The 27,801-nt window shown below is 47.0% G+C and overlaps 1 protein-coding gene across 2 annotated transcripts in view; it reads right to left on the bottom strand.

Annotated features, from left to right (window-relative positions):
• The window catches only part of RIMBP2 (RIMS binding protein 2), a 1,257,287-nt gene that overhangs the window by 187,055 nt on the left and 1,042,431 nt on the right, over positions 1–27,801 (bottom strand). For both annotated transcript variants that reach the window (XM_069215362.1, XM_069215363.1), the window contains 2 exons: positions 17,671–17,822; positions 1,477–1,932 (listed from right to left, as the gene is read on the bottom strand). In XM_069215362.1, the coding sequence (XP_069071463.1) occupies positions 1,477–1,932; positions 17,671–17,822 (608 nt within the window). The remainder of the gene's footprint in view (positions 1–1,476; positions 1,933–17,670; positions 17,823–27,801) is intronic.

The raw sequence follows: 27,801 nt of genomic DNA, 5'->3' as shown, positions 1-27,801 counted from the left end.
AGGTACAGAGTAAGGGTTTAGATGCAGGGACAGAGTTAGGGTTTAGGTGCAGGGACAGAGTTAGGGTTTAGGTGCAGGACAGAGTTAGGTTTTAGGTGCAGGGACAGAGTTAGGGTTTAGGTGCAGGGACAGAGTTAGGGTTTAGGTGCAGGTACAGAGTAAGGGTTTAGGAGCAGGTACAGAGGAAGGGTTTAGCCGCAGGTACAGAGTAAGGGTTTGGGTGCAGGTACAGAGTAAGGGTTTAGGTGCAGGTACAGAGTAAGGGTTTAGGTGCAGGTACAGAGTAAGGGTTTAGATGCAAGGACAGAGTTAGGGTTTAGATGCAAGGACAGAGTTAGGGTTTAGGTGCAGGGACAGAGTTAGGGTTTAGGTGCAGGTACAGAGTAAGGGTTTAGGTGCAAGGACAGAGTTAGGGTTAGGTGCAAGGACAGAGTTAGGGTTTAGGTGCAGGGACAGAGGTAGGGTTTGGGTGCAGGTACAGAGTAAGGGTTTAGGTGCAGGTACAGAGGAAGGGTTTAGATGCAGGTAGAGAGTTAGGGTTTGGGTGCAGGGACAGAGTTAGGGTTTAGATGCAAGGACAGAATTAGGGTTTAGGTGCAGGTACAGAGTTAGGGTTTAGGTGCAGGTGCAGGTAGAGAGTTAGGCTTTAGATGCAGGGACAGAGTTAGGGTTTAGGTGCAGGTACAGAGTAAGGGTTTAGGTGCAGGTAGAGAGTTAGGGTTTAGGTGCAAGGACAGAGTTAGGGTTAGGTGCAGGGACAGAGTTAGGGTTTAGGTGTAAGTGCATTTGATTATACATTTATAGGCTGGTGCATCATTGCCATGATCTAGTGCAGTGGTTCACAACTTTTTGACTTCTGTGGAACCCCACTTTATCATTACTAGAACCCAGGAACCCCCCCCACCCATGTTATCATTACTGGAATCCAGGGACCCCCCAAAGAGTCATTACTTTAGGCCGGGAAACCCGGCCTATACATTGTTGATGATTTCAAATGCAAAACAATTCACACAAAAAACAGAAACAAGTATTCTAAGACATACACATATGATGACACATTTTATTTAATTTGCAAACAAATATACATAAAAAAAATATATATATAATTTCAATAGGAAGGTTGGAGCTTTTCTAAATTCAATGGAAGCCACAAATTGTCCGTACTATATTCTGTTTGATGCACCTGCACGGCTCCTACAAATCAATCTCAGGATACTAATTTAATTTTTAATCCCCAATTTCAAATTCCTTGACAGTTACAGTGTGTTTTAAAATTTAAAGTTCTACATTTAGCCACTTTATTTATGTACACTTTATTAATCAGTTATTTCATTTTCTAAGCAGTTGTGGACCCCCTGAGGAGGCTTTGTGGACCCCCAAGAGTCCCTGCACCATAGCTTGGGAACCACTGATCTAGTGTCACCTTAAACACATTGCGCCTGCGAAGGATAACCGTCTTGAAATGTTTGCACTCACCCTATTGCTCTCTGCCATCCTTTGTGCTGCTTCGCGGGCCATGGCTTTGGCGACCGTGTTGGAGACCAGCGTCCCCTGTGGCTGTGGCAGGATGCGCTGTGGCGAGGGAGAACGCCTGCCGTGAGACGGGCTGTGGCAGTTGGAGTGTGGTGGCTCCAAGTTGTGGCCCGGCAGAGGGGACGTTGGGCGGGTGTGCTCCCAGGGCTCGTCTGTACGCCGATGCGACCCCAAGTGGTCATCTTTGGTATTCTGGACTGTGGGCTTGCATTGGGGGGCAGTCCTAGATTGTGGGGGTGTGGGCACCAGGAGGTCATCAGGAATGGGGGCATGTGGGGAGTCCTCGGATTCGCCTTGTGCTGAAAGTGTTCGAACTGTGATCTCCCTGGCATCCAAATTCTGTATGCGGCCAAGGTCAACAACCACGTTCTCTGCTGTAGGAAATATCACCTCTGCCACCTGCAAATAAAAACACTCCATGTTAGCATCCTGGTGAAGACCTGTTAAAACCCTTTCACATCCACCTCCCATCAGGAAACCTTCCCACTGCAGGAATGAGGAGGTCAGTGGCATAACAAAATCCCCCATAATACTGGGGGAGGGGTGAGATCCAGGGGGCTCCCCTCAGTAAAAGTTGCAGGTGGTGGACCGGGGAAGGGGGCTCCTTCTATATACTTTGCAGGGGGCACCCTAAAGTTTCATTACACCACTGAAGGAGATACCACGTCTGAGAGCCACAGTCATCAGGAATCCTACAACACCCCTCCCGGCATGCCCTGCACAGCATCCTCTGTAAAGCAGTAACACATTAGTGATGCCAAGGGGCTGCTGCAGGGGCATTCCTTATGCTTTAATTTCATATGAGCAAAGTTGTACAGTTTACTTGGAAAACTGCATTGTATTTAGGAAATAATCTCTTCTTTAGCACACACACATATATATGTAGATAGATGGATTGATAGATAGATAGATAGATAGATAGATAGACAGATGAACGTTCTTTCAGCAGTTTTTGAAAAATTGCAAGATAAGAATGTTCTAAGGTGAACTGGTTCACAAAGCACGTTTGGGGACCTGGACTTGAGACAGCAGCCACAAGTAATCAAAACATGTCATAAATAAGAAACAGATGTATTCAATAACAGAGGAGTCATCCCTCTTCATCCACTGGCTCTCTGGCATCATGAGTGATGCCATAACTCCTCTTCACCTGTGCACATCTGTCTAAAAAGCAGAGCCTTTCAATGCTAGGCAGGAGGGTCACTACTTAGTTTGCCTTTTTTTCTCCCTTCTTTAACCTTTTTTTACTTTTTTAGTTATTCTTGTGGCGGAGTACAGATGTGGCGGAGTAGAGATACGGCGAGGTACAGATGCAGCAGAGTACAGATATGCAGAGCACAGATGTAGCAGAGTACAGATGTAGCAGAGTACAGATGTGGCAGAGTACAGATGTGGCAGAGTACAGATGATATGGCTGAGTACAGCTATGGCTGAGTACAGAAATGGCTGAGTACAGATGATATGGCAGAGTACAGATGTGGCAGGGTACAGATGTGGCAGAGTACAGAGAGTACAGATGTGGACTAGAGATGTGGCAGAGTACAGATGTGGCGGAGTACAGAGTACAGATGTGGTGGACTAGAGATGTAACGGAGTACAGATGCCGCAGCGTACAGATGCCGCAGAGTACAGATATGGCTGATTAGAGATGTGACGGAGTACAGATGTGGCGGAGTACAGATGTGGCAGAGTACAGAGAGTACAGATGTGGACTAGAGATGTGGCAGAGTACAGATGTGGCGGAGTACAGAGTACAGATGTGGTGGACTAGAGATGTGGTGGACTAGAGATGTGGCAGAGTACAGATGTGGTGGACTAGAGATGTGGCGGAGTACAGATGTGGTGGACTAGAGATGTGGCGGAGTACAGATGTGGCAGAGAACAGATGTGGCAGAGTACAGATATGGGAGAGTACAGATGTAGGTGAGTACAGATATAGGAGAGTACAGATATAGGAGAGTACAGATGTGGAGTACAGATGTAGGAGAGTACAGATGTGGTGGACTAGAGATGTGGCGGAGTACAGATATGGTGGAATAGAGATGTGGCAGAGTACAGATGTAGGAGAGTACAGATGTAGGAGAGTACAGATATGGCAGAGTACAGATATGGCAGAGTACAGATGTAGGAGAGTACAGATATGGTGGAGTACATATGTAACAGAGAACAGATATGGTGGAGTACATATGTAACAGAGTACAGATGTAGCAGAGTAGAGATATGGTGGACTAGAGATGTGGCAGAGTACAGATTTGGCAGAGTACTGATATGGCGGAGTAGATATACGGCTGAGTAGAGATGTGGTGGAATACAGATCTGGTGGAGTAGAGATGTGGCGCAGTACAGATGTAGCAGAGTACAGATATGGTGGAATAGAGATGTAGGAGAGTACAGATATGACGGAGTACAGATGTGGAGTACAGATGTAGGGGAGTACAGATGTGGTGGACTAGAGATGTGGCGGAGTACAGATATGGTGGAATAGAGATGTGGCAGAGTACAAATGTAGGAGAGTACAGATATGGCAGAGTACAGAGGATGTGGCAGAGTATAGATATGGCAGAGTACAGATGTAGGAGAGTACAGATATGGTGGAGTACATATGTAACAGAGTACAGATGTAGCAGAGTAGAGATATGGTGGACTAGAGATGTGGCAGAATACAGATATGGCTGGGTACTGATATGGTGGAGTAGATATACGGCTGAGTAGAGATGTGGCGGAGTACAGATATGGTGGAATACAGATGTGGCAGAGTACAGATGATGTGGCAGAGTATAGATGATGTGGCAGAGTACAGATGTAGGAGAGTACAGATATGGCAGAGTACAGATATGGCAGAGTACAGATGTAGGAGAGTACAGATATGGTGGAGTACATATGTAACAGAGTACAGATGTAGCAGAGTAGAGATATGGTGGACTAGAGATGTGGCAGAGTACAGATATGGCAGAGTACTGATATGGCGGAGTAGATGTACGGCTGAGTAGAGATGTGGTGGAATACGGATCTGGTGGAGTAGAGATGTGGCGCAGTACAGATGTAGCAGAGTACAGATATGGTGGAATAGAGATGTAGGAGAGTACAGATATGACGGAGTACAGATGTGGAGTACAGATGTAGGAGAGTACAGATGTGGTGGACTAGAGATGTGGCGGATTACAGATATGGTGGAATAGAGATGTGGCAGAATACAGATATGGTAGAGTACAGATGTAGGAGAGTACAGATATGGCAGAGTACAGAGGATGTGGCAGAGTACAGAGGATGTGGCAGAGTACAGATATGGTGGAGTACATATGTAACAGAGTACAGATGTAGCAGAGCAGAGATATGGTGGACTAGAGATGTGGCAGAGTACAGATATGGCAGAGTACTGATATGGCGGAGTAGATATACGGCTGAGTAGAGATGTGGTGGAATACGGATCTGGTGGAGTAGAGATGTGGCGCAGTACAGATGTAGCAGAGTACAGATATGGTGGAATAGAGATGTAGGAGAGTACAGATATGACGGAGTACAGATGTGGAGTACAGATGTAGGAGAGTACAGATGTGGTGGACTAGAGATGTGGCGGATTACAGATATGGTGGAATAGAGATGTGGCAGAATACAGATATGGCAGAGAACAGATGTAGGAGAGTACAGATATGGCAGAGTACAGAGGATGTGGCAGAGTACAGATGTAGGAGAGTACAGATATGGTGGAGTACATATGTAACAGAGTACAGATGTAGCAGAGTAGAGATATGGTGGACTAGAGATGTGGCAGAGTACAGATATGGCAGAGTACTGATATGGTGGAGTAGATATACGGCTGAGTAGAGATGTGGCGGAGTACAGATATTGTGGAGTAGAGATGTGGCGCAGTACAGATGTAGCAGAGTACAGATATGTGGACTAGAGATGTGGTGGAGTACAGATGTAGGAGAGTACAGATGTAACAGTACAGATGTAGGAGAGTACAGATATGGCGGAGTACAGATGTGGTGGAGTACAGATGTAGGAGAGTACAGATGTGGCAGAGTATAGATATGGTGGACTAGAGATGTGGCAGAGTACAGATGTGGAGTACAGATGTAGGAGAGTACAGATATGGTGGGCTAGAGATGTGGCAGAGTAGAGATGTGGCAGAGTAGAGATGTGGCAGAGTAGAGATGTGGCAGAGTACAGATGTAGCAGAGTACAGATATGGTGGAGTACAGATGTAGCAGAGTACAGATATGGTGGACTAGAGATGTGGCAGAGTACAGATGTGGCAGAGTACAGATATGGTGGACTAGAGTTGTGGCAGAGTACAGATGTGGCAGGGTACAGATGTGTCAGAGTAGAGATGTGGCTGTGTACAGATGTGGCAGAGTATAGATATGGTGGACTAGAGATGTGGCAGAGTACAGATGTAGGAGAGTACAGATATGGCAGAGTACAGAGGATGTGGCAGAGTACAGATATGGCAGAGTACAGATGTAGGAGAGTAGAGATGTGGCGCAGTACAGATGTAGCAGAGTACAGATATGTGGGCTATAGATGTGGTGGAGTACAGATGTAGGAGAGTACAGATGTAACAGTACAGATGTAGGAGAGTACAGATATGGCGGAGTACAGATATGGTGGAGTACAGATGTAGGAGAGTACAGATGTGGCAGAGTATAGATATGGTGGACTAGAGATGTGGCAGAGTACAGATGTGGCAGAGTACAGATATGGTGGACTAGAGTTGTGGCAGAGTACAGATGTGGCAGGGTACAGATGTGTCAGAGTAGAGATGTGGCTGTGTACAGATGTGGCTGTGTACAGATGTGGCAGAGTATAGATATGGTGGACTAGAGATGTGGCAGAGTACAGATGTAGGAGAGTACAGATATGGCAGAGTACAGAGGATGTGGCAGAGTACAGATATGGCAGAGTACAGATGTAGGAGAGTAGAGATGTGGCGCAGTACAGATGTAGCAGAGTACAGATATGTGGGCTATAGATGTGGTGGAGTACAGATGTAGGAGAGTACAGATGTAACAGTACAGATGTAGGAGAGTACAGATATGGCGGAGTACAGATATGGTGGAGTACAGATGTAGGAGAGTACAGATGTGGCAGAGTATAGATATGGTGGACTAGAGATGTGGCAGAGTACAGATATGGCAGAGTACAGATGTGGAGTACAGATGTAGGAGAGTACAGATGTGGCGGAGTACAGATATGGTGGACTAGAAATGTGGCAGAGTAGAGATTTGGCAGAGTACGGATGTGGCGGAGTAGAGATGTGGCGGAGTACAGATGTGGCAGAGTACAGATGTGGTGGAGTACAGATGTAGGAGAATACAGGTGTGGCGGAGTACAGATATGGTGGACTAGAGATGTGGCAGAGTACAGATGCAGCGGAGTACAGATATGGCAGAGTAGAGATATGGCTGAGTACAGATATGGCGGAGTACAGATGTAGCAGAGTACAGATATGGTGGACTAGAGATGTGGCAGAGTACAGATATGGTGGACTAGAGTTGTGGCAGGGTACAGATGTGGCAGAGTAGAGATGTGGCTGTGTACAGATGTGGCTGTGTACAGATGTGGCAGAGTATAGATATGGTGGACTAGAGATGTGGCAGAGTACAGATATAGCAGAGTACAGATGTGGAGTACAGATGTAGGAGAGTACAGATGTGGCGGAGTACAGATATGGTGGACTAGAAATGTGGCAGAGTAGAGATGTGGCAGAGTAGAGATGTGGCGGAGTACAGATGTGGTGGAGTACAGATGTGGTGGAGTACAGATGTGGCGGAGTAGAGATGTGGCGGAGTGCAGATGTAGGAGAGTACAGATGTGGCGGAGTACAGATATGGTGGAATAGAAATGTGGCAGAGTAGAGATGTGGCAGAGTACAGATGTGGCGGAGTACAGATGTGGTGGAGTACAGATGTAGGAGAGTACGGATGTGGCGGAGTACAGATATGGTGGACTAGAGATGTGGCAGAGTACAGATGCAGCGGAGTACAGATATGGCAGAGTACAGATGAACGAGTTACTTACCTTCGGTAACGACTTTTCTGGTGGATACATTAGCTACCTGTGGATTCCTCACCTCATGAATACTCCCATGGCGCCAGCATTCGACGGAAATCTTCTTACTAGTCTCTGCACGTCGACGAGGACGTCACTGTCTCGCACGCGACGCCGTCTGACGTCATACAGGCAATAAGAGGTCCTCGACGACGTGCGGACGTCAGTACCAATCATTTTTTACGTGCATGAGAACAACCAGGCAATGCAATGAAAGAACAAAGCAACATCCATTATATTGTAAAAATACACCACATTGTATGAATAACTGTAAATCTTTTTATGTACATATATATATATATATATATAAAACTCTCTCTTTTAAAATATATACACACACCAAGTATATACATAAAGATATATACACATATACCTATATATATATAAATATATTATATATATACATCTATCGCACCCTCAAAGACCAAGAGGAGCGCACTCAAGGATTACTTGGCAAGACCATAAAGGCAACGGGGAGGCGGGTGGGACCGTGAGGAATCCACAGGTAGCTAATGTATCCACCAGAAAAGTCGTTACCGAAGGTAAGTAACTCGTTCTTCTGATGGATACAACTACCTGTGGATTCCTCACCTCATGAATAGAGTCCCAAAGCAGTACCACGCCCGGCGGTGGGTGCCTAAATGGTCAAACCAAGAAATCCTGCAGCACTGACCGTGCAAAATGGCCGTCCCTTCTAACCTCAGAATCTAAACAGTAATGTTTTGCAAAAGTGTGAAGGGACGACCAAGTTGCGGCCTTGCAGATGTCGACCACAGGAACACCTCTGGCTAAGGCCGAAGTGGCCGACTTAGCTCTGGTGGAATGAGCTCTAATGCCCTCAGGAGGATCCTTCTTTGCCAAAGAGTAACATATTTTAATGCAAAGAACAACCCACCTGGATAGTGTTCTCTTGTGGACTGCCTTTCCTCTCCTCTTGCCCACGTATCCAATAAACAGCTGATCCTCCAGCCTGAAATCCTTTGTTCTATCGATAAAGAAGCTCAACGCTCTCTTTGGGTCCAGACGGTGCAGTCTTTCTTCCTCTTTGGAAGGATGAGGCGGAGGATAGAACGTGGACAAAGTAATTGCCTGAGCCAAATGGAAGGGTGAAACAACCTTCGGGAGGAAAGCAGCCTTGGTCCTCAACACCACCTTATCCCCATAAAAAGTTGTATAAGGGGGTTTTACTGATAAGGCCTGCAACTCACTCACTCTCCTTGCTGATGTTATAGCTATCAGGAAGACTGTTTTTAAAACCAAATACCTCAAGGGGCAAGAATGCATAGGTTCAAAAGGGGACCCCATAAGGAAAGTCAGGACTAAGGACAAATCCCATTGCGGCATAACGAATGGCTTTGGAGGATATTGATTTAGAAGACCTTTCAAGAATCTGATAACAATAGGGGATTTAAATAAAGATGGTTGGTCTGGAAGACATATGAAGGCTGACAAGGCCGATAAATAACCTTTAATGGTAGCCACTGCACAACCTTTTTGCGCCAGAGATAGAGCAAAAGACAAAACGTCCGATAGATGAGCATGTAAAGGATCAATCTGCCTCTCTCCACACCACGCAACAAATTTAGACCACCTATTAGCGTAGATAGATTTAGTGGAGTGTCGCCTGGCCGCTAATATAACATCCACTACCTCAGGCGGGAGAGAGAAGGAACTCAGGTTGCCCCGTTCAATCTCCAGGCATGTAGGTGCAGACTCTGGAGGTTGGGGTATAGAACCTGCCCCTGCGACTGTGAGAGGAGGTCTGCCCTGAAAGGGAGACGGAGCGGCGGGCACGTTGAGAGTTGGAGAAGGTCGGAGTACCACACCCTCCTTGGCCAATCCGGAGCTATTAAGATTACTAGAGCCCGGTCTTGGCGAATCTTCCTCAATACTCGAGGAATCAAGGGTATGGGAGGAAACGCGTAAAGCAACTGGCCGCACCAGGTCATTTGAAACGCGTCCCCCATGGTTCCTGCATCGGATACTGAAGGCTGCAGAACAACGGACAATGCGCGTTCTCTCGAGTGGCGAACAGATCTACCCGAGGAAACCCCCACTTCTGGAAGATTAAACGGACTTGATCTGGATGGAGACGCCACTCGTGGTCTGCCGAGAAGTGGCGACTGAGACTGTCCGCACGCACGTTCAAGACTCCGGCCAGATGGTTTGCTATCAAGCAAATCTGATGGTCCTTTGCCCAGGACCATAGTCGAAGAGCTTCTCTGCAGAGAAGGTACGACCCCACTCCTCCCTGCTTGTTTATGTACCACATCGTGGTAGTATTGTCCGTTAGGACCTGTACCGACTGACCACGAAGGGAAGGGAGGAAGGCCTTGAGAGCCAGACGTACAGCCCGTAACTCTAACAGATTGATGTGAAAAATCTGTTCCTCTGGAGACCAAAGACCTTTGATCTCCAGATCCCCCAGATGAGCTCCCCACCCTAGAGTGGAAGCATCCGTTATGACTGTGGCCACTGGTGGCGACTGCTGGAACGGCTTTCCTTGTGAAAGATTGTTGCTTGCAATCCACCACTTCAAATCCACAGCAGCATCTCTGGAGATCTTGAAAGTACCCTCTAGATCCCCTCTGTGTTGAGACCACTGCCTTCGGAGGCACCACTGAAGAGCCCTCATGTGCCAGCGAGCATGCGTGACCAACAGAATGCAGGAGGCAAAAAGACCGAGCAGACGAAGGACCTTGAGGACTGGAACTACCGCTCCATTTCGAAACATTGGAACCAAATCCTGAATATCTTGAATCCGCTGAGGCGGAGGAAAGGCCCGACCCAATGTTGTATCCAGTACTGCCCCTATGAACAGGAGGCGCTGAGAGGGCTCTAGGTGAGATTTGGGCTCGTTCACCGAAAAGCCCAGGTCGAACAACAACTGGGTTGTTGACTGCAGATGACGCAACACAAGCTCCGGGGACTTGGCTTTGATCAACCAATCGTCCAAGTAAGGGAATACTGCTATCCCCTTCCTTCTGAGCTCTGCCGCAACCACCGACATCACCTTCGTGAAGACTCGAGGTGCTGAAGTAAGACCAAACGGAAGGACCGCAAACTGGTAGTGTTGCGATCCCACCACAAACCGGAGATACTTCCTGTGTGACTTGAGTATCGGGATATGAAAGTAAGCATCCTGCAAGTCGACAGACACCATCCAGTCTTCCATGTTCAACGCCAAAAGCACCTGTGCTAGGGTCAGCATCTTGAACTTTTCCTGCTTGAGGAACCAATTCAAGATCCTCAGGTCCAGAATTGGTCTCAAACGACCATCCTTCTTGGGAATCAGGAAATACCTTGAGTAAACTCCTTGACCCCTTTCCTGCTCCGGGACCAACTCCACCGCGCCCTTTAAAAGGAGGACTTCTACCTCCTGTTCTAGTAACAGGAGGTGTTCTTGTGAACAATACGAAGGGCGGGGCGGGATGAGGGGCGGAAACTCCCGAAAGGGAAGGGTGTAGCCTTTTCCCACAATACTGAGAACCCAAGTGTCCGACGTAACAGTCTCCCATTTGGTGAGAAAATGCTGTAATCTTCCCCCTACAGGAGAGGAGTGAGTGGGAAATGGTGGAAGCCTAAGGCTGCTTCCCATGCTGCACCCCGCCAGAGGATGAGGAAGAGGCAGAGTGCTGCTGAGAGGCTCCCCTGGTGCGGACCCTACCCCTCCCCCTAAAAGATCTATAGGGATGGGAAGAGGCAGGTTGCTGATATCTTCCCCGAAAGGAAGAGGAGGAAGAGCCACGCCCAAATCCACGAAACCTCCTGAAGAATCTGTAAGAGGCCGTGGAAGAAGGAGCTTGGAGTCCCAACGACTTAGCCGTGGCCCTGCTCTCCTTAAAACGTTCCAAGGCCGAATCAGCCTTAGCCCCAAACAGTTTGTCCCCATCAAACGGGAGATCCAACAATGTGGACTGTACATCTGCCGAAAAGCCCGAGTTACGGAGCCAGGCCTGTCTCCTTTCCACCACAGTTGTGCCCATTGCTCTGGCTACCGAGTCGGTGGTATCCAGTCCCGTCTGGATAATTTGGGTCGCAGCAGCCTGGGCATCAGAGACAAGATCCAAAAGACCCTGGGGAAGCTCTGTAAACGAAGAGGAGATGTCATCCATCAGAGCATGAATATACCTCCCCAGGATACAGGTCGCATTAGTGGCTTTTAACGCCAGACTGCAGGACGAAAAAATCTTCTTCGACTGCGCCTCTAGCTTTTTTGAGTCTCTGTCCCCAGGCACCGTCGGGAAAGAACCAGGCGCTGACTTGGACGAACAGGAGGCCTGCACTACCAAGCTCTCCGGCGTAGGGTGCCTAGATAGGAAACCAGGATCAGTTGGAGCCGTCCGATACCTCCTGGCCACGGCTCTGTGAACTGCTGGGGAAGATGCCGGCCTCTTCCACACCTCTAAAACCGGATCCAGCAGAGCGTCATTAAAAGGTAACAGAGGCTCCGCCGCGGCTGAGGCCGGATGCAACACCTCCGTCAAAAGGTTTTGTTTCGCCTCCACCACCGGCAAAGGCAGGTCCAAAAAACTAGCTGCCTTCCGTACCACTGTATGAAAGGAAGCAGCTTCCTCAGTATATTCCCCCGGGGACGAAAGGTCCCACTCAGGGGAAGTGTCCAGCCCACTGGCCGACTCCAGTCCACGCAGCCCATCACCCGAGTCCTCTAGCTCTCCTTCCTCTAGGGCTCGTTGGTACTCCTGCTCTTCTAGTACCCGGAGAGCACGCCTCCTTGAATGCAGTCGTTGCTCAATCCGCGGAGTCGACAATGCCTCCGCCGAAGTCGGAGATCGGCGCCGATCTTCCGAAGCCACCGACGCCGCATCCGGCGCCACGGGAAACTTCGGCGCCGACTGAAGAGCAGCTGAAACAGATGGACCCACCGGAGTCACAGGCCGAAATCTCGACGTCGACGGGATGGAAATCCCTGGGGCCAATCCCTCCGAAGACACCGGAGCGGCCACCGGCGCCGACACTGGCGCCGAGCCCACGTTCCCAAACGGGAGAAAGGGCATAAAGGGTGCCGGCCGAAGAGGCGCAGGATCACCCAAAGAAAAGGCCAAAGGCCCAGCCGGAGCACCCCCTGGAGCCATCTGTTGGAAGATGGCATACATCGCATTCAAGAATGCGGAACTATCGGCTCCAGGGGTGGGAAAAGCCGGATACTGGGGTGCCTGTCTCGGAGGCGACCCCGACGCCGGCCTCGGCGTCTGCGCCGGAGAAAACACTTGAGGCTCCAATACCTCAATCACCGACGCCTGTCCAGGCGAAGTTGGTGACGCCGGAGAGGGCAACGGCGTCGAAGGATGCGGCGTCACCGCCCATGTCTTTCGGCGCCGATCCGGAGACCTGGAACGAGCCTCCCTTGAATGACGCCGAGATTCTCTACGGCGCCGGGAGTCTCGATGACGCCGATGTCTTGGAGAAGACTTCTTGTGATGCTTCTCCTTTGACTTGGCCATAAACAGCTTCGCCTCACGTTCTTTAAGGGCCTTCGGATTCATGTGCTGACATGAATCACAAGTCGAGACGTCGTGGTCGGAGCTCAAACACCAAAGGCAATCGGAATGAGGATCCATCACCGACATCTTGCCTCCGCACTCACGACAAGGCTTAAATCCAGACTTTCTCTGCGACATTATTTCCACAGAGAAAGAGTACGCAGCAAGATATACACTGTAACCGCAAGAGTAACAGTTGCTCCCTCGAAGATAACCGTTTCGAATGCACGGAAAAAAGGGAACTGACGTCCGCACGTCGTCGAGGACCTCTTATTGCCTGTATGACGTCAGACGGCGTCGCGTGCGAGACAGTGACGTCCTCGTCGACGTGCAGAGACTAGTAAGAAGATTTCCGTCGAATGCTGGCGCCATGGGAGTATTCATGAGGTGAGGAATCCACAGGTAGTTGTATCCATCAGAAATGGCAGAGTACAGATATGGTGGACTTGAGATGTGGCAGAGTACAGATGTGGCGGAGTACAGACATGGTGGACTAGAGTTGTGGCAGAGTACAGATGTGGCGGGGTACAGATGTGGCAGGGTACAGATGTGGCAGAGTAGAGATGTGGCAGAGTACAGATATGGTGGACTAGAGATGTGGCAGAGTAGAGATGTGGCAGAGTAGAGATGTGGCTGTGTACAGATGTGGCTGTGTACAGATATGTCTGAGTACAGATATATCGGAGTGGAGATGTGGCAGAGTAGAGATGTGGCAGAGTAGAGATGTGGAGGAGTACAGATGTAGGAGAGTACAGATGTAGGAGAGAATAGATATGGTGGACTAGAGATGTGGCAGAGTACAGATATGGCGTAGTACAAATGTGGCGGAGTACAAATGTGGTGGAATCCAGATGTAAGAGTACAGATATGGCAGAGTACAGATGTAGGAGAGTACAGGTATGGTGGACTAGAGATGTGACAGAGTACAGATGTGGCAGAGTACAGTGTACAGATGTGGTGGACTAGAGATGTGGTGGACTAGAGATGTGGTGGAGTACAGATGTGGCGGAGTACAGATATGGTTGAATAGAGATGTAGGAGAGTACAGATATGGCGGTGTACAGATGTGGAGTACAGATGTAGGAGTGTACAGATGTTGAGCACAGATGTAGGAGAGTACAGATATGGTGGACTAGAGATGTGACAGAGTACAGATGTGAAAGAGTACAGAGAGTACAGATGTGCTGGACTAGAGATGTGACGGACTAAAGATGTGGTGGAGTACAGATGTGGTGGACTAGAGATGTGGCGGAGTACAGATGTGGTGGACTAGAGATGTGGTGGACTAGAGATGTGGTGGACTAAAGATGTGGCGGAGTACAGATGTGGTGGACTAGAGATGTGGCGGAGTACAGATATGGTGGAATGGAGATGTGGTGGAGTACAGATATGGTGGAATAGAGATGTAAGAGAGTACAGATGTGGTGGACTAGAGATGTGGCGGAGTACAGATGTGGTGGACTAGAGATGTGGTGGAGTACAGATGTGGTGGACTAGAGATGTGGCGGAGTACAGATGTGGCGCAGTACAGATATGGTTGAATAGAGATGTAGGAGAGTACAGATATGGCGGAGTACAGATGTAGGAGTGTACAGATGTGGAGCACAGATGTATGAGAGTACAGATATGGTAGACTAGAGATGTGACAGAGTACAGATGTGAAAGAGTACAGAGAGTACAGATGTGGTGGACTAGAGATGTGACGGAGTACAGATGTGGTGGACTAGAGATGTGGTGGACTAAAGATGTGGCGGAGTACAGATGTGGTGGACTAGAGATGTGGTGGAGTACAGATATGGTGGAGTACAGATATGGTGGAATAGAGATGTGTTGGACTAGAGATGTGTCGGAGTACAGATGTGGTGGACTAGAGATGTGGCAGAGTACAGATGTGGTGGACTAGAGATGTGGTGGACTAGAGATGTGGTGGACTAGAGATGTGGTGGACTAAAGATGTGGCGGAGTACAGATGTGGTGGAGTACAGATATGGTGGAATAGAGATGTGTTGGACTAGAGATGGGGCGGAGTACAGATGTGGTGGACTAGAGATGTGGTGGACTAGAGATGTGGCGGACTAGAGATGTGGCGGAGTACAGATGTGGTGGACTAGAGATGTGGCAGAGTACAGATGTAGGAGAGTACAGATATGGTGGACTAGAGATGTGACAGAGTACAGATGTGAAAGAGTACAGAGAGTACAGATGTGGTGGACTAGAGTTGTGACGGACTAAAGATGTAGCGGAGTACAGATGTGGTGGACTAGAGATGTGGCGGAGTACAGATGTGGTGGACTAGAGATGTGGTGGAGTAAAGATGTGGCGGAGTACAGATGTGGTGGAGTACAGATATGGTGGAATAGAGATGTGGCGGTGTACAGATGTGGTGGACTAGAGATGTGGTGGACTATAGATGTGGCGGAGTACAGATGTGGTGGACTAGAGATGTGGCAGAGTACAGATGTGGTGGACTAGAGATGTGGCGGAGTACAGATGTGGTGGACTAGAGATGTGGTGGACTAAAGATGTGGCGGAGTACAGATATGGTGGAATAGAGATGTGGTGGAGTACAGATACGGTGGAATAGAGATGTGTTGGACTAGAGATGTGGCGGAGTACAGATGTGGTGGACTAGAGATGTGGCGGAGTACAGATGTGGTGGACTAGAGATGTGGCAGAGTACAGATGTGGCAGAGTACAGATGTAGGAGAGTACAGATATGGTGGAATAGAGATGTGGCAGAGTACAGATGTGGAGTACAGATGAAGGAGAGTACAGATATGGTGGACTAGAGATGTGGCGGAGTACAGATGTGGCTGTATACCCTGTCTGCCAATCTGATGGCCTGGCCCCTCGACTTAGATGTGGGCAAACGGTCATGTTTCTGCTGGAAGTGTCCCCACAGGCTCTGTTGGCAGAAAGCTTACACCAATTCACCCACTCCCATGAAGTCTGGGTTATTAAATTTTGTTTTACAAATAAAAGTTCCTGATTTTAGAGTTTGTTTTTGTAAAACAAAATAGGTTGCTGGGCAGCCAAATGAAACATGGTGGCAACTCGTCAAACTTTGAAGGTCTTCAGAGGACCCGACATGGTGGCGGCTTCACTGAATGCAGAGAGATCACAGCCAGGTAGGTGGAGATTTCTAAGATGGCGGGTGTCGCCTGCCAGGGCAGTAGAGTACATGCCCGCGGTGCCCTGGTGGAACGAAGTGCAGCCCTACATGGTCTAAATGACCCCCTGTGTCTTGGGTGAGTGGAATTCAAAGCCAACAGTACCGTTTCTGTGCATCATATTTTCTTGGTGTAGCGGGTTTCTATATCTATTCTCTCTAAACCTATCTGCTATAAAGAACCTTAACTATTCTATTAAATGTATGCGTGATTGCCATTTCTACATTTACATTTTAATTGAAAGTATATGGCAGCCATGTTTAGGGAGCATGTTTTCTATTCTTTTCTTTCTATTTTTGTGGCATATTCTTGAACTATCATGCCAGGACTATTGGCTTTTCCAATGCTTATTGTGATTCTTTTAATATGACTGTATCATAGCCTTACACTCTGATCTTTTGTCAAACTGATTAAAAAAATCAAAGGTGGCATGAGATATTTAGAAAGGACTGGTTAAAAGAAGCCGAAGTTATGGGTGCCAGGGTTAGGTTTTGGAGGATTACTGTGGGGCACTGAGAGCAATGGGTATAAGCTGTGCACTGAGCGCTCCTTACTTTCTTAGAAGCAAATAAATATCATTATTTCTTGCAAACAAGAAACCTCAACAACTTGCAGAAACGCTCAGTCTTTGTTCTTAAAAACACATCAACCTATTCTAGTAAGTGAGATACGAGAGTGGTATCTGCACCAGAATCAACAGACCAATCCCAGAGCACGTTGTCTCACGTCTGATGACGTCACTGTCGGCGTCAGACAATGCTGAGCAGCAGAGGCGTCATCACTGTGCGACGGTGTGAGATGGGGAGGCTCATGATGGACTTTCATTATTTATACTCTGAATGTCGCAAAATATCATCATGTGCCATGTTAGGTCTCGATTTCAGTAAATAATTGTGAAACACATTTAGAAATGCACAGCAGATGATATATGGAGAAGTTACTCGGTTAAAAAAAAAAAAAGTGAAAGATCATGTCCTTTAGAAAGTGGCAGCAGGTCCTGTCTCATCGCTGACATCTGTCTGTCCAAACCTTCGCCTTTCTGCAACAAACGATTAACAATTGGCCTAAATGGGCAGACATTAGGGAAATCGTACACATATATGGTTAAATGGGTCTTTAAGTGATCACATGTTTTTATTTTTTTACACTTAGGGGCACACTTCAGTGATTTTGCATATGAATTTGTAGAAAACTATAAAAAGAAACGAACTTCAGCTATTAGGACTATTAGAATCGAGCACTGCCCTCTCTTTTGGTCAGACAGATGTATGTCCTAAAACAGTTTTTTAAAATTCTATTTCTAGGACGTGAATAAAATGAGCAGCCAACGGGACCTCTAAGAAAAGGGATTAAAGATGTACAAAATTATATATATATTATGAAAAGTTCACCAGCCTGCGTCCACGTACCCGCTGCCCTTTGGCGTACACGCCGTAGCCGATGACACTGGCACCATTCGAGGTGCCTGTTGGCGACAAGACCGGGGGTCTCCAAGTGACCAGCATCGTGACGGTCGCGGGCCGGGCGTGGATGGAGACATCTTGAGGTGGTGACGGAGGACCTGTGAGAAGAAAGGGCATTGATTACCGTTGGCACTTCTAGGAGGTGGCTCAACGTAGCAAGACTTATCACGGTCCACAGTGACACACGACCATCCACGGTGGACCGAGGACACACCACTAGTAACCAAGGCAGGTCAATGAACATGAGGTCACCGCCTGTGGTACTTGGCCTTCAACCAAGCCACACCCAACATGGCTCTGAGTGGGGGTATCTACAGGGCCACGCGCGGGCCATTCTGCCAGGGAAGCTCTTACAGGGCATCTCAAGTGTTATCCAATAAGATTTTGCTTAAAGAATCTGTACAAAGTGTTCTTTTCTCTAAAGATCTCCAGCGACTTTGAATCAAAATTACAAGTAGCTTTATCCTGGAAAAAAGGAGACCTGATATTCTCTTTAAACAGAAAATAAGTCGATGAGAGGAACCTCTGACACCCAGAGTATGTTTGCAGCACGCGCACAGACACAGACTCCTCCTCTCATCCTCCCCTTGAAGCTGCTGAAAGGCGTTCCATTGGCCTGGATCACAGCAATGGATCACTTCAGTGCCCAGAGATGATGCTGTTTGTGGCGCGATTTGGCGAATTATTTCCAAATACAGAATATTAATATTAATACTAGGGCTTTCAGTTTAACAGTATTTTTTACATTTCCATCTGTATTTATCCATATTTATTTTTTTGCAAATTTTATCTGTATTTATCCAAAAATTTTGTTGGGGTGTGTGTGAAAAATGAAGCTGATAGTAGTATATTTCACATGTATTTAACTGATACATGTGCACTCGTACTTACTCATGATATGAACACACACAGGTGATAAATCAATGCACTTATGTGAAAACATGCAAATGTGCACATCTCCTGCTGCTTAAGCCTCATTACTAAAATGTATTTCTTTTTTAACCCCATTACCTGCCAATCCACTCAGCTATGAGCCTGGCAGTCATGACTGACAGCATTTAGAATCACTCAAAAACAACCCTTTTTATCCACATTTAAAAATAAATGCAGACAGCACAATAAATGTGTTTCTGTCTGTATTCATCTGCAGAAATCAGTAAAAACTGAAACAAAGAACCTTATTTAATACTTAAAACGAAAAATACCTTTTCGGAAACGGAGCAGGGCTGCGAACTGACGTTTGCCGTCCCTCCAGCACTCTCCAGAGTTCACCTTAAAGTTATATTTCAGGGGAAGAAAATAGATGACTCGTGAAGGAGCGCGGAGCCAAGACAGACGCTTCTGCTCCGGGAATCGCAACAAAACACAACGTGTGTCTAATGGCTCCGCCGGCAGGAGGCGCTGGCGCAGCGCCTTGGAATCTCTTCTGGGCGCTCTGTGCGCCTCTGGGGTTCACGGCCCTCTGCCAGCTCCTGCAGGAGCCCCCGAGAGGCCATGAATTGGTTTACCCCTTGCAGGCTGGTAAATTAGAGGACGCTGTGGGCCACCTGGCACTCGTCCACCGCACGGGCCATGCAACCTTCAGCCGCACTTTTTAATTGTGCCGGGTTTATGGACGGGGCGCGGGACGGGCCGCCCGTTCATAGCATTTAGCAACAGGTTAGGGTGACCAGACGTCCCAGATTTTCCCGGACAGTCCTGAGGGCTGTCCCGGTGTCCTGAAGCTTCTCTTAATTTTAAATAAATGTCCCGGTTTTTAGGACAAAGGTCAGATCATTACATAAATGTCCCGGTTTTTTGGGACAAAGTTCAGATCATCTAGGGAAGCATAAATTAAAGACGTCTACAAAGTATGAAATAATTAAAGTTTATCTGTTTCTGTCAGGCAACACAGTCCCCTGTCTGCTCCCAGCAGTGAGACATGGGTGGGGGCGGGTTGTGGGTGCAGGGTGGGAGGTCAAGCCATAGCTAATTTTATATGTGTAGTCTTGTGTGTGTGTGTATATCTGTAAACACACACAGGTATAGGGACAAATTCACAAAGCTAAGCAAAAAAACAGGACAGGCCAGATATAAAAGTGAGTGTAAAGTCTTTAGTCTTTCTTTTATGTCTGACCTGTCCTGGTTTTTGCCCCTCAAAATCTGGTCTCCCTAGCAGGTGTGTCTGTACAGCCACATGCCTGGGGTCACGCATAGGCTTAGAGCAAGGGTCTTCAAACTAGGGGGAGGGCTCAAGTGATCCCAAGGGGGTGGGGGCGCTAGGCTGTGGCCAAAAGAAGCATTATGTTACTAACAGGGCTTTCTTTTAAGATGAAAAAATGAACAGCAGAAAACCGCTCTGTCATGGGCCATCACTAACAGGTTTTGTAATTTAATTCCAAGCTGGGGGTATGTGGCAAAAGGGAAGAAACTCAAATACTCTTCAAACCCTTACCCCCACTTCTAATAATCACACTGTGAATACTTTAACATGTTAGTAAGGCCTGCCTTTCAAGGATAGTATGTTTGGTATCACGTATTTAATTGCATTTTAAAACCAGTAACAGAACTTAACTGCAATGTTGCTGATTTAATTGAATGATTATGAAAAATTGGGAGGGGGCCCCAATGATTATTTTTTTTAACTGGGAGGGGGGGAGGTGCAGCATTAAAAGTTTTGAAGACCACTGGCTTAGAGGATGCCCATTCAAAGGGCCGGTGACAGGGGAGGATGTGGGGGTCAAGCACAGAGAGGTGGCAGAAATAATCTTAATTCTTCTATTTTGGGCACTTTGACCATGACCATGGCTTTCCCTACTGAGACTATTACAGATGGAGCAGGAATGAATTCTGCCAGTATCCTCTTCTCCTAAACATCCTCGGTACGGACTGCTAAGACCTGTCCTTTTATCAGATGCACAAAATACTGTATTGCCCTCCAGACAGTCACTAGTTCCTTCCAACTGGAAGATCTTCCTTGTTCGAAACTCCCCCAAAGGCCCTGAGCAGTCTGACTCTCTAAGACGGGGCCCCAACCGAGACTGGAGGCATCTGTGGTCAGAACTATTGGATTTTGGCAGGTGAATAATGATCCTCTGTCCAATAAGAGAGGTGCTATCCACCAATCAAGATTCTTTCTGACTGAAGAAGTGACTGTGATTAGCTCCTCTTAGCTCTGATAGCAAGGTAGCAAGTGGCTGAAAATCTGGGATACCATACGGCCCAAGTGGAGTTGTGCACAGGGAACAACACTCAGAGTTGCTACCTGAAAAGAAGAAAACACAAAATTGGGATTGCTCCCTTAATAAACCAAATAACATGTGTTGGGACATATTCAGGATCTTACCATATTCTATTGAAGCCACTCTTTTGCCATAACCTCCCACTTTGCCATCAGAGTCCGAATTAGGTGCCCAATCTTGCTCTTTCTCGCGTCCTGGAGCAGAACAAGTCCTCGGACTGCATCAAAAGTGGCTCCTATGTGATACAGCCGCTGGGAGGGTTATAGGTTGGATTTCTGCCAATTGATCAGAAACCCAAAGTTCTGAAAAGTCTGGATGGTTAAAGTTGTATCCCTTGCGGGCTTTGCTGTGGGGAGGGGTAGGGAGGGGGCAACTGAATAAGATGATCATTGAAATAAGGGTGGATTATCACCGCCTGAGCATGTAAAGACCCACCACTGGAGCCAAAACATTGGCAAAAACCATTGGGGAGACCTTAAACCCAAAGGGCAACACCCGAAACTGTCAGTGGAGATTGATGACATCAAACTTGAAGAATCTGTGATGAGGAAGGGCAGTAGGGGTGTGGAGATAAGTATCCTGGAGTTTGATTTCTGTTGAGAAATACTCCCCCAAGATCATCAGGATGGCCCACTGTAGAGTGTTTATTTAGAAGTGAGTTTAAAGAATTAACTGATTCAGAAATCTCAAGTCTATGATTCTCCTGAAGTTGCCTGAAGCCCTCTGGACAAGAAAACCCCTCACATAACAACCTGATCTTTCTCCTGTGTGGGAAGATGAAGTATGTCCTCCTTTTCTCTGAAAAGGGAGATACTGTCCTGCCATGCCATTCTCCTTGTTTCGACCTCCATCCAAGAAGTTTACACAAAATCAGGGTCCAGGAATTGGAAGTATTTCTTTCAGTTAACCCACTGAAATGACCTGTTGCACTCATCTGTCCAAAAAATATTTTTTTCCAAGCCTGCTGAAAAAGTTGAAGGTCACTCACTGGGCCTCTTGTCATAATCAGGAGCCCTGGTTAGACTTACTCTTCCCAGCTGACTGTCGAGAAGAAGAACCAGGGATCGATTTTGATAGAAATCAGTCTTTCGCCTCTTGTAGTGAGACATTGTTTTGCCATCTTCCCAGGAGTTTGGCTTTCGGCAAAAGGGTTGAGAATGCTTCTGGCTGTTAAATGACTTTTGCAACACCTTTTCCAACTCTTAGCCAAATATCATAGTACCTGAAAATGGCATCGTGAGCAGGTTGCTCTTATCTGCTGCCTCAACCTTCCAGTTTCTAAGGTGAAGAGGACACCAGGCAGCCACAGATCCACCAGAAGCCACAGTAGTTCTTAAATTATAAAACATGACATCAGACAGGACACAAGCTTGAATCTCCATCTGTCCCTATCTTCACCCTCCTGAGAGGCAGCGGAGAGAGAGAGAGAGAGAATGTCCTTCATCAAGGACTGTGAGGCATACACTCCATTCAGTTCTGATCTTAGTGGCAAACTGAGACCAGCATGAGCCCTCTTGAAAGCATCGTCCACCTTCTTGTCAACAGGGTCTGATAAAACAATATCCTGAGTAAGAAGGGAGGGCTTGCAATCTAGATTTGTTAACAGTGGGCCCTCAACTAGTGACTGTGGAGGTTCCACCTGTCCCTTTACCAAGAAGTATATTCTTCCCAAATATTGAAACAAACTCCACTCTGGTCTTTCCACTCATCCTCCAAAAGGTTTGAATTTCTGGAATTAGAGGTACCTTAGGAAAGGAGGGTCTCTGAAATTCTCAAAACCAATTCCTACTTGTGGCAGGCTGTTCTTCCTCTGCAGGAAGTTGAGATCAGTAGAGAGATAGGACATTACCGCCCTTAGATCCTCCTTTGTGATGTACTTTCCTCTGAAGCCGAAGGATCACCAGCAGAAACTGATTCCACCTCGTCATATCCTGAGGAAGGCCAAGAGGAACAGGAAGAAGGAAATACAGAGATAAAGGATCTGCCTGATGAAAGAGGCGAATCGGACGAGAGGAGCCTCTCCTGCTATGACTATTGTATGCTTCAGAAAAAGATCTGACCATGTCCTGTAAATCCCTCTTGCAAACTGGAGAACTTTTATTCCTGACCTTATGACGGAATCTCTCCGAGGGGATCACTGACAGAATATTGGAAACATTGATATATTGAAATATTGGGTGGATAGAATATTGTGTCAAACATATCGAGGACCAAAATATTGAGAAGATAAGTGCAAATAGTTAAGTATAGATTTACTCTTCTTAACTCCACATCTAGTTACCTTGAAGATATATATATCGTCAAGGTACATATATGTGGAGTTATATAAAGTAAAACTTTTCTTACCTTCACAATATTTTTGTCTTCAATATTTTTGACACAATATTCTGTCCCACGATATTTGTGCTTATGATATTCTGTCTAAATACCCACTGAGTAAGGAAAAGTAAGTTTCTCCGCACCAACAGCCAGCGAACTCAAACTAGTGCAAGTGATAGACTGGCTGAAAGGGAAACTGCTCCTATACACCACTAGTATCCTTAGTAAGTTGACCCATAGTGCACGTCTCAAACATATAAAAAATATTAAAGCAGGATGAGCGCCTACATTCTGCTACAATATATGTGTAAACACTGCCCACTAAGTGACCTAAACCCAAAAACAGAAACTCAGCAGTAAACCAAAGACATCCTTTAAAGGACCCACCCGCAGAGCCTCGGCAAGACTGGAGGAGGAGGGACAGGACATAAAGAAAGGTGAGCAACACTGTCCCCTGGTGCCTCAGTAGCTGAAGCAACCTTGTCCGACATCAAAATACACTTAAACAGCGCAAGCATTGCGCCAGCAGCAGCTTCATGTAAGTAGGATCTTCAACTGAGCAACAGGATGGCTCTGCATCCGCAGTCAAAATACAAATATTCAGCAATTGCTACCTTCTTTCTTTTATTCACTGCTCCATAAGCCACAAAAAAACAATTGGAATGATGAAATTATCTGGTTCATGACAAATACACCAACAACACTCTCTTGACATCCAAAGTCTCTGGAACCCCTGAACTTAAAAAGTCCTCCACCACTGAAAGAACAATCTCCTGAGAACAATGAAATTGCTTGTGGACCTTAGGTCTAAATTGAGGACCAGGCCTCAGAACTCTTCTATGCGCTAAAAGCTTCAAATAAGGGTAGTTTAGTACAAGAGCACCCAGTTCCCCAATCTCTTTGCCGATTTCACAGACAACAAAAGTATTTTTGCTGAGACCCATGACATGTCTCCTGTATTCAAACGTACAAAAGGTTTCTATTGCAAACCCTTAACAATGACAGACAAGTCCCGGGAAGCTGATCATTACTGAGAATGAACTTCTGGTCTTTTCAACTTAAAAATCTTTCAATAACATAAAAACGAAAGAAATAATCTTGGATATATTTTCAGATGGTTCTGTGAAACCCCTAGCTGCTGCCCACTGGACTGCAAGCAATGAAGGAGATAGGCCCAACACAAAGCCATGCCTCAAGAAATATAGGACCAAGAATTGATCACAAGACCTTATTTCCACACCTTTCTCTTGGCAGCAATTCCCAAAATTCCTCCAATGTCTACAATGTACAGCCACAGCTGAATGCTTCCTGCATGCCTGGATACCAATTGCTACCTCATTTGAGGACTTCAAACCCTGAAGAGCCTGCCGTTCAATCTCCACGCCATGAGACGCAGAGTTCCCAATTGTAGCAGAGCTAGACATGAAAACTGAAAAGGAGGAGGGTGAAGAGGACGTTGGAGATACTAATCCTTCGCAAGAGGCTCAGCCGTGGGAACCATGGCTGCCTAGCCCAAAGGGGATCCACCAAGATTAGTTGCACCTGCTTGCTGGAAATCCTTTGCAAGACTCTCCAAAGGGGGGGTATCGTACAGAATGCAAACAGGATTCCCAATGGCCAATAACTGACTTTATGCCACACCTGGGTACCAAGTCTCTGAGCAAAACCAAGGTAACAGGACACTACTCCAGGAGGCAGGAAAGTCCAGCCATGGGCTTCCGAATGAGTCCAATATCAGCTGGAAAGTCTGCCTGTCCGGGTGATCTGAGATTTAGGTCAGAAGACTGTGGTTCCACCTGTCTGCTCGAGTGATCTCTATCCCTGGCATGTACATCGCTCACAGCTCTTACAGGTGAATCTCCGCCCATGTAAAGATCTCTATAGCCACCTTTAAGCTCTAGATTTTTGTACCCCATTACTGTTCAAGTGAGCTTTCACCACCTGATTGTGTATTCTCACAGACATCAAAGCCATCTCTAGCTGTGGAGCAGAAGTCTCAAGGGGATCCCGTATTGCCACCAACCCCTTCCAGTTCCAGAGGAGTGCAAGCTTCATGTTTCTGATCAGCTCCCTTTCAACATTCAAACCTCAAAAGTGGCACACCAACCCCACGCGCTTGCATCTGATGTCTCATGGGCTTGGATACTGAAAGTGCACTCTCTTTCTCAGGTTCACATCTTTGTAACTGGGCTTTTACCTCCAGTAGGACAGGAATCAGCAGCTCTTGTTCCTCTGTCGCTGGGGACCAATGATCCAGCAAATGGTGCATTATTGGTTTCACATTATGTCACGCCCAAGGGACCACACATTAGCCCCTGAACCTTTAACCAATGTCTGGCTGTCACGCTCCTTAATGACAACTAATGAGGCACCTGTGTCTGCAGAAAGTACCCTGCCCTCTGGGAGAAACACCAGTTCTCTCTGTGGGCCTGATTTACAAAGGTAAACTTATACTTCAGTATGTTTACAGTTTCTTTGCAGCTCACGAAGAAATCTTACAAGTAGTACCTTTAGGAGTGCGGAGTTCATGCACCTGTGGCACAGACTGGGCACTAAAAGATACCATTCACAAAATTCCTTTGTGAATTGCAAACGATTGTAAACGTACACTAAGGTGTAAGTTTCCCTTTGTGAATCAGGCCCTCTGTGTCTATTAAAGTCCCATGAAGTCTGTCTGCTCGGGCACTAGGCTAAACTTCTGGTAGTTCAGTCTGAATCCCACTGATTCCAGACTGAAGCAGCCTTCTCCACACATGCCCAAAGTGATCTATCAGCCAGCCATCCAGATATGGAAACAGCTGAATACCTTGCATTTGAAGAAAAGATATGGCTGGTGCCAATACCTTTGTAAACACCTTCACAGACCAGGACAGCTGAAAGGGGAGCGCCTTGAACTGAACATGCTTGTATCACAAACCTCAGATACTGCTGTCTGTTCTACCTTATTGGGACGTGAAAGTACATGTACTGCAAATCCCAGGTCCCTAAGAGTCCTGACCTAACAACACTGTAACAACTATCTGCAAAGTCAACATCCTGAGAAGTCGGTCAACAAACTTGTTGAGCCACTTTAAATCCAGTACCAGTGAATAACGTCCCCTTTCTGTGAGAAGGTCTGCACGCCCTTCAGCATCACCTCTTTCTTGCCTGGTCCTTTGGCACTGCAGAGGCGCAAAAGTCCCATATACGTGCAGTCACCTCTGCCAACTGATGCTCTTGGATGTACTTCCCTTTAGTGCCTTCATCCAGATCCTATTCAAAGTCCACCCTCTTCCTTGCATCATCGCTGTGCTGACCGCCTCTTTGATCGACGATTCCATCTCTGATCTTGTAATGGACACCACTTCCTCCGAGCGCCTCATTAGATTCCTGGTGTTTCCTCTTCTGTTCCCTCTTCCTTCGGTCCAGCGTGACCCCAGGATTTTGCAGAGTCCTCCATAGCACCCCAGGCACTGCCTCAGCTGAGGTCCAGTGTCAGTCAGCTACGGCTATCTGGCTGCTTATAAGGGGCCAACAGATTAGACTCTGGTTATTCAATAAACCTATTAAGTAATTACTTTCAGTTTAACTCAATAAAGACTCATTTGTCCTGGTTCATAAGGCAAAGCCACAGTCTTCTGCTTAAAACAGCCTTAAAACTAAAGTAATTGCTGGTCTTTTTAAATTTAGTTCTCTTTCTATGGACTTGTTTTTTTAACAAATGAGAGAGGGGGAGGGGGAGGCTGGCTTGGACATTATTTGTTGGGCTGCTTTTGGTTCCTAGCCTGGCCCTGAAGCAAAAGATTCCCTCACTGAGGTGAAGAAATCCACGTGCAGAATGATATCTAAGGGTAATTGTGTCAGCTCAGGTTTGCAGTACGTTACTACGAATTGCTCGTTGGATGATCTGTACGAGTGTCGAAATGAAATGTCATAGTATTTGTTATCAGTATCTAATCCTCAAACTGAGGGGCGTATTTACAAGCTCCATGGCGCAGGGCAGCGCAGCTAGTCACCTTGCTTTGCTCCCTGCGCCACAGGCAACGGGCAGGAATGCACCGTATCTACAAGATACCGCACATTTCTGTCCTTTACCCCATGCGCTGGCGCACAATGGGCTGCCAAGTGCTGACGCAGGCACCCTAGCACCATGGTGCAAGGGTGCCTGTGTCGCAGACAGGATTGTTTCTGTGCAGGAAGGGACACCTCCCTGCACAAAAATAATCCATGGAGGCATCTTCCTCTTTCTATGTGTGTTGCAGAATAAAGATGTTTTTTCCTCGTTGTGCCTCCCTGGGGGAGGCGTAAGATTATGACGCATTCCCAGGTTTACAGATTCTTGCAAACCTGGAAATGAGTCAAAATCCATGGGTGTTGCATGGGGAAACCCACTGCAATGCTCATGGAATGCCTCCCTGACGCAGAGTAAGGCAACGCAGCGACTTTCCCTGCGTTGCCTTACACCATATCTAGAAGGCCATGAAAAGCCACGGAAAGTAGCTTTGCACGGGCTTGTAGATATGGAGCTGCACTGTGCGCAGCCGGTGCGTCACAAAAA

This window comes from Pleurodeles waltl, chromosome 11 (assembly GCF_031143425.1).
Source record: "Pleurodeles waltl isolate 20211129_DDA chromosome 11, aPleWal1.hap1.20221129, whole genome shotgun sequence".
Lineage (NCBI taxonomy): Eukaryota > Metazoa > Chordata > Amphibia > Caudata > Salamandridae > Pleurodeles > Pleurodeles waltl.
The sequence above is the reverse complement of the archived record's forward strand: the minus strand, read 5'-3'. Positions and strand labels throughout refer to the sequence as shown.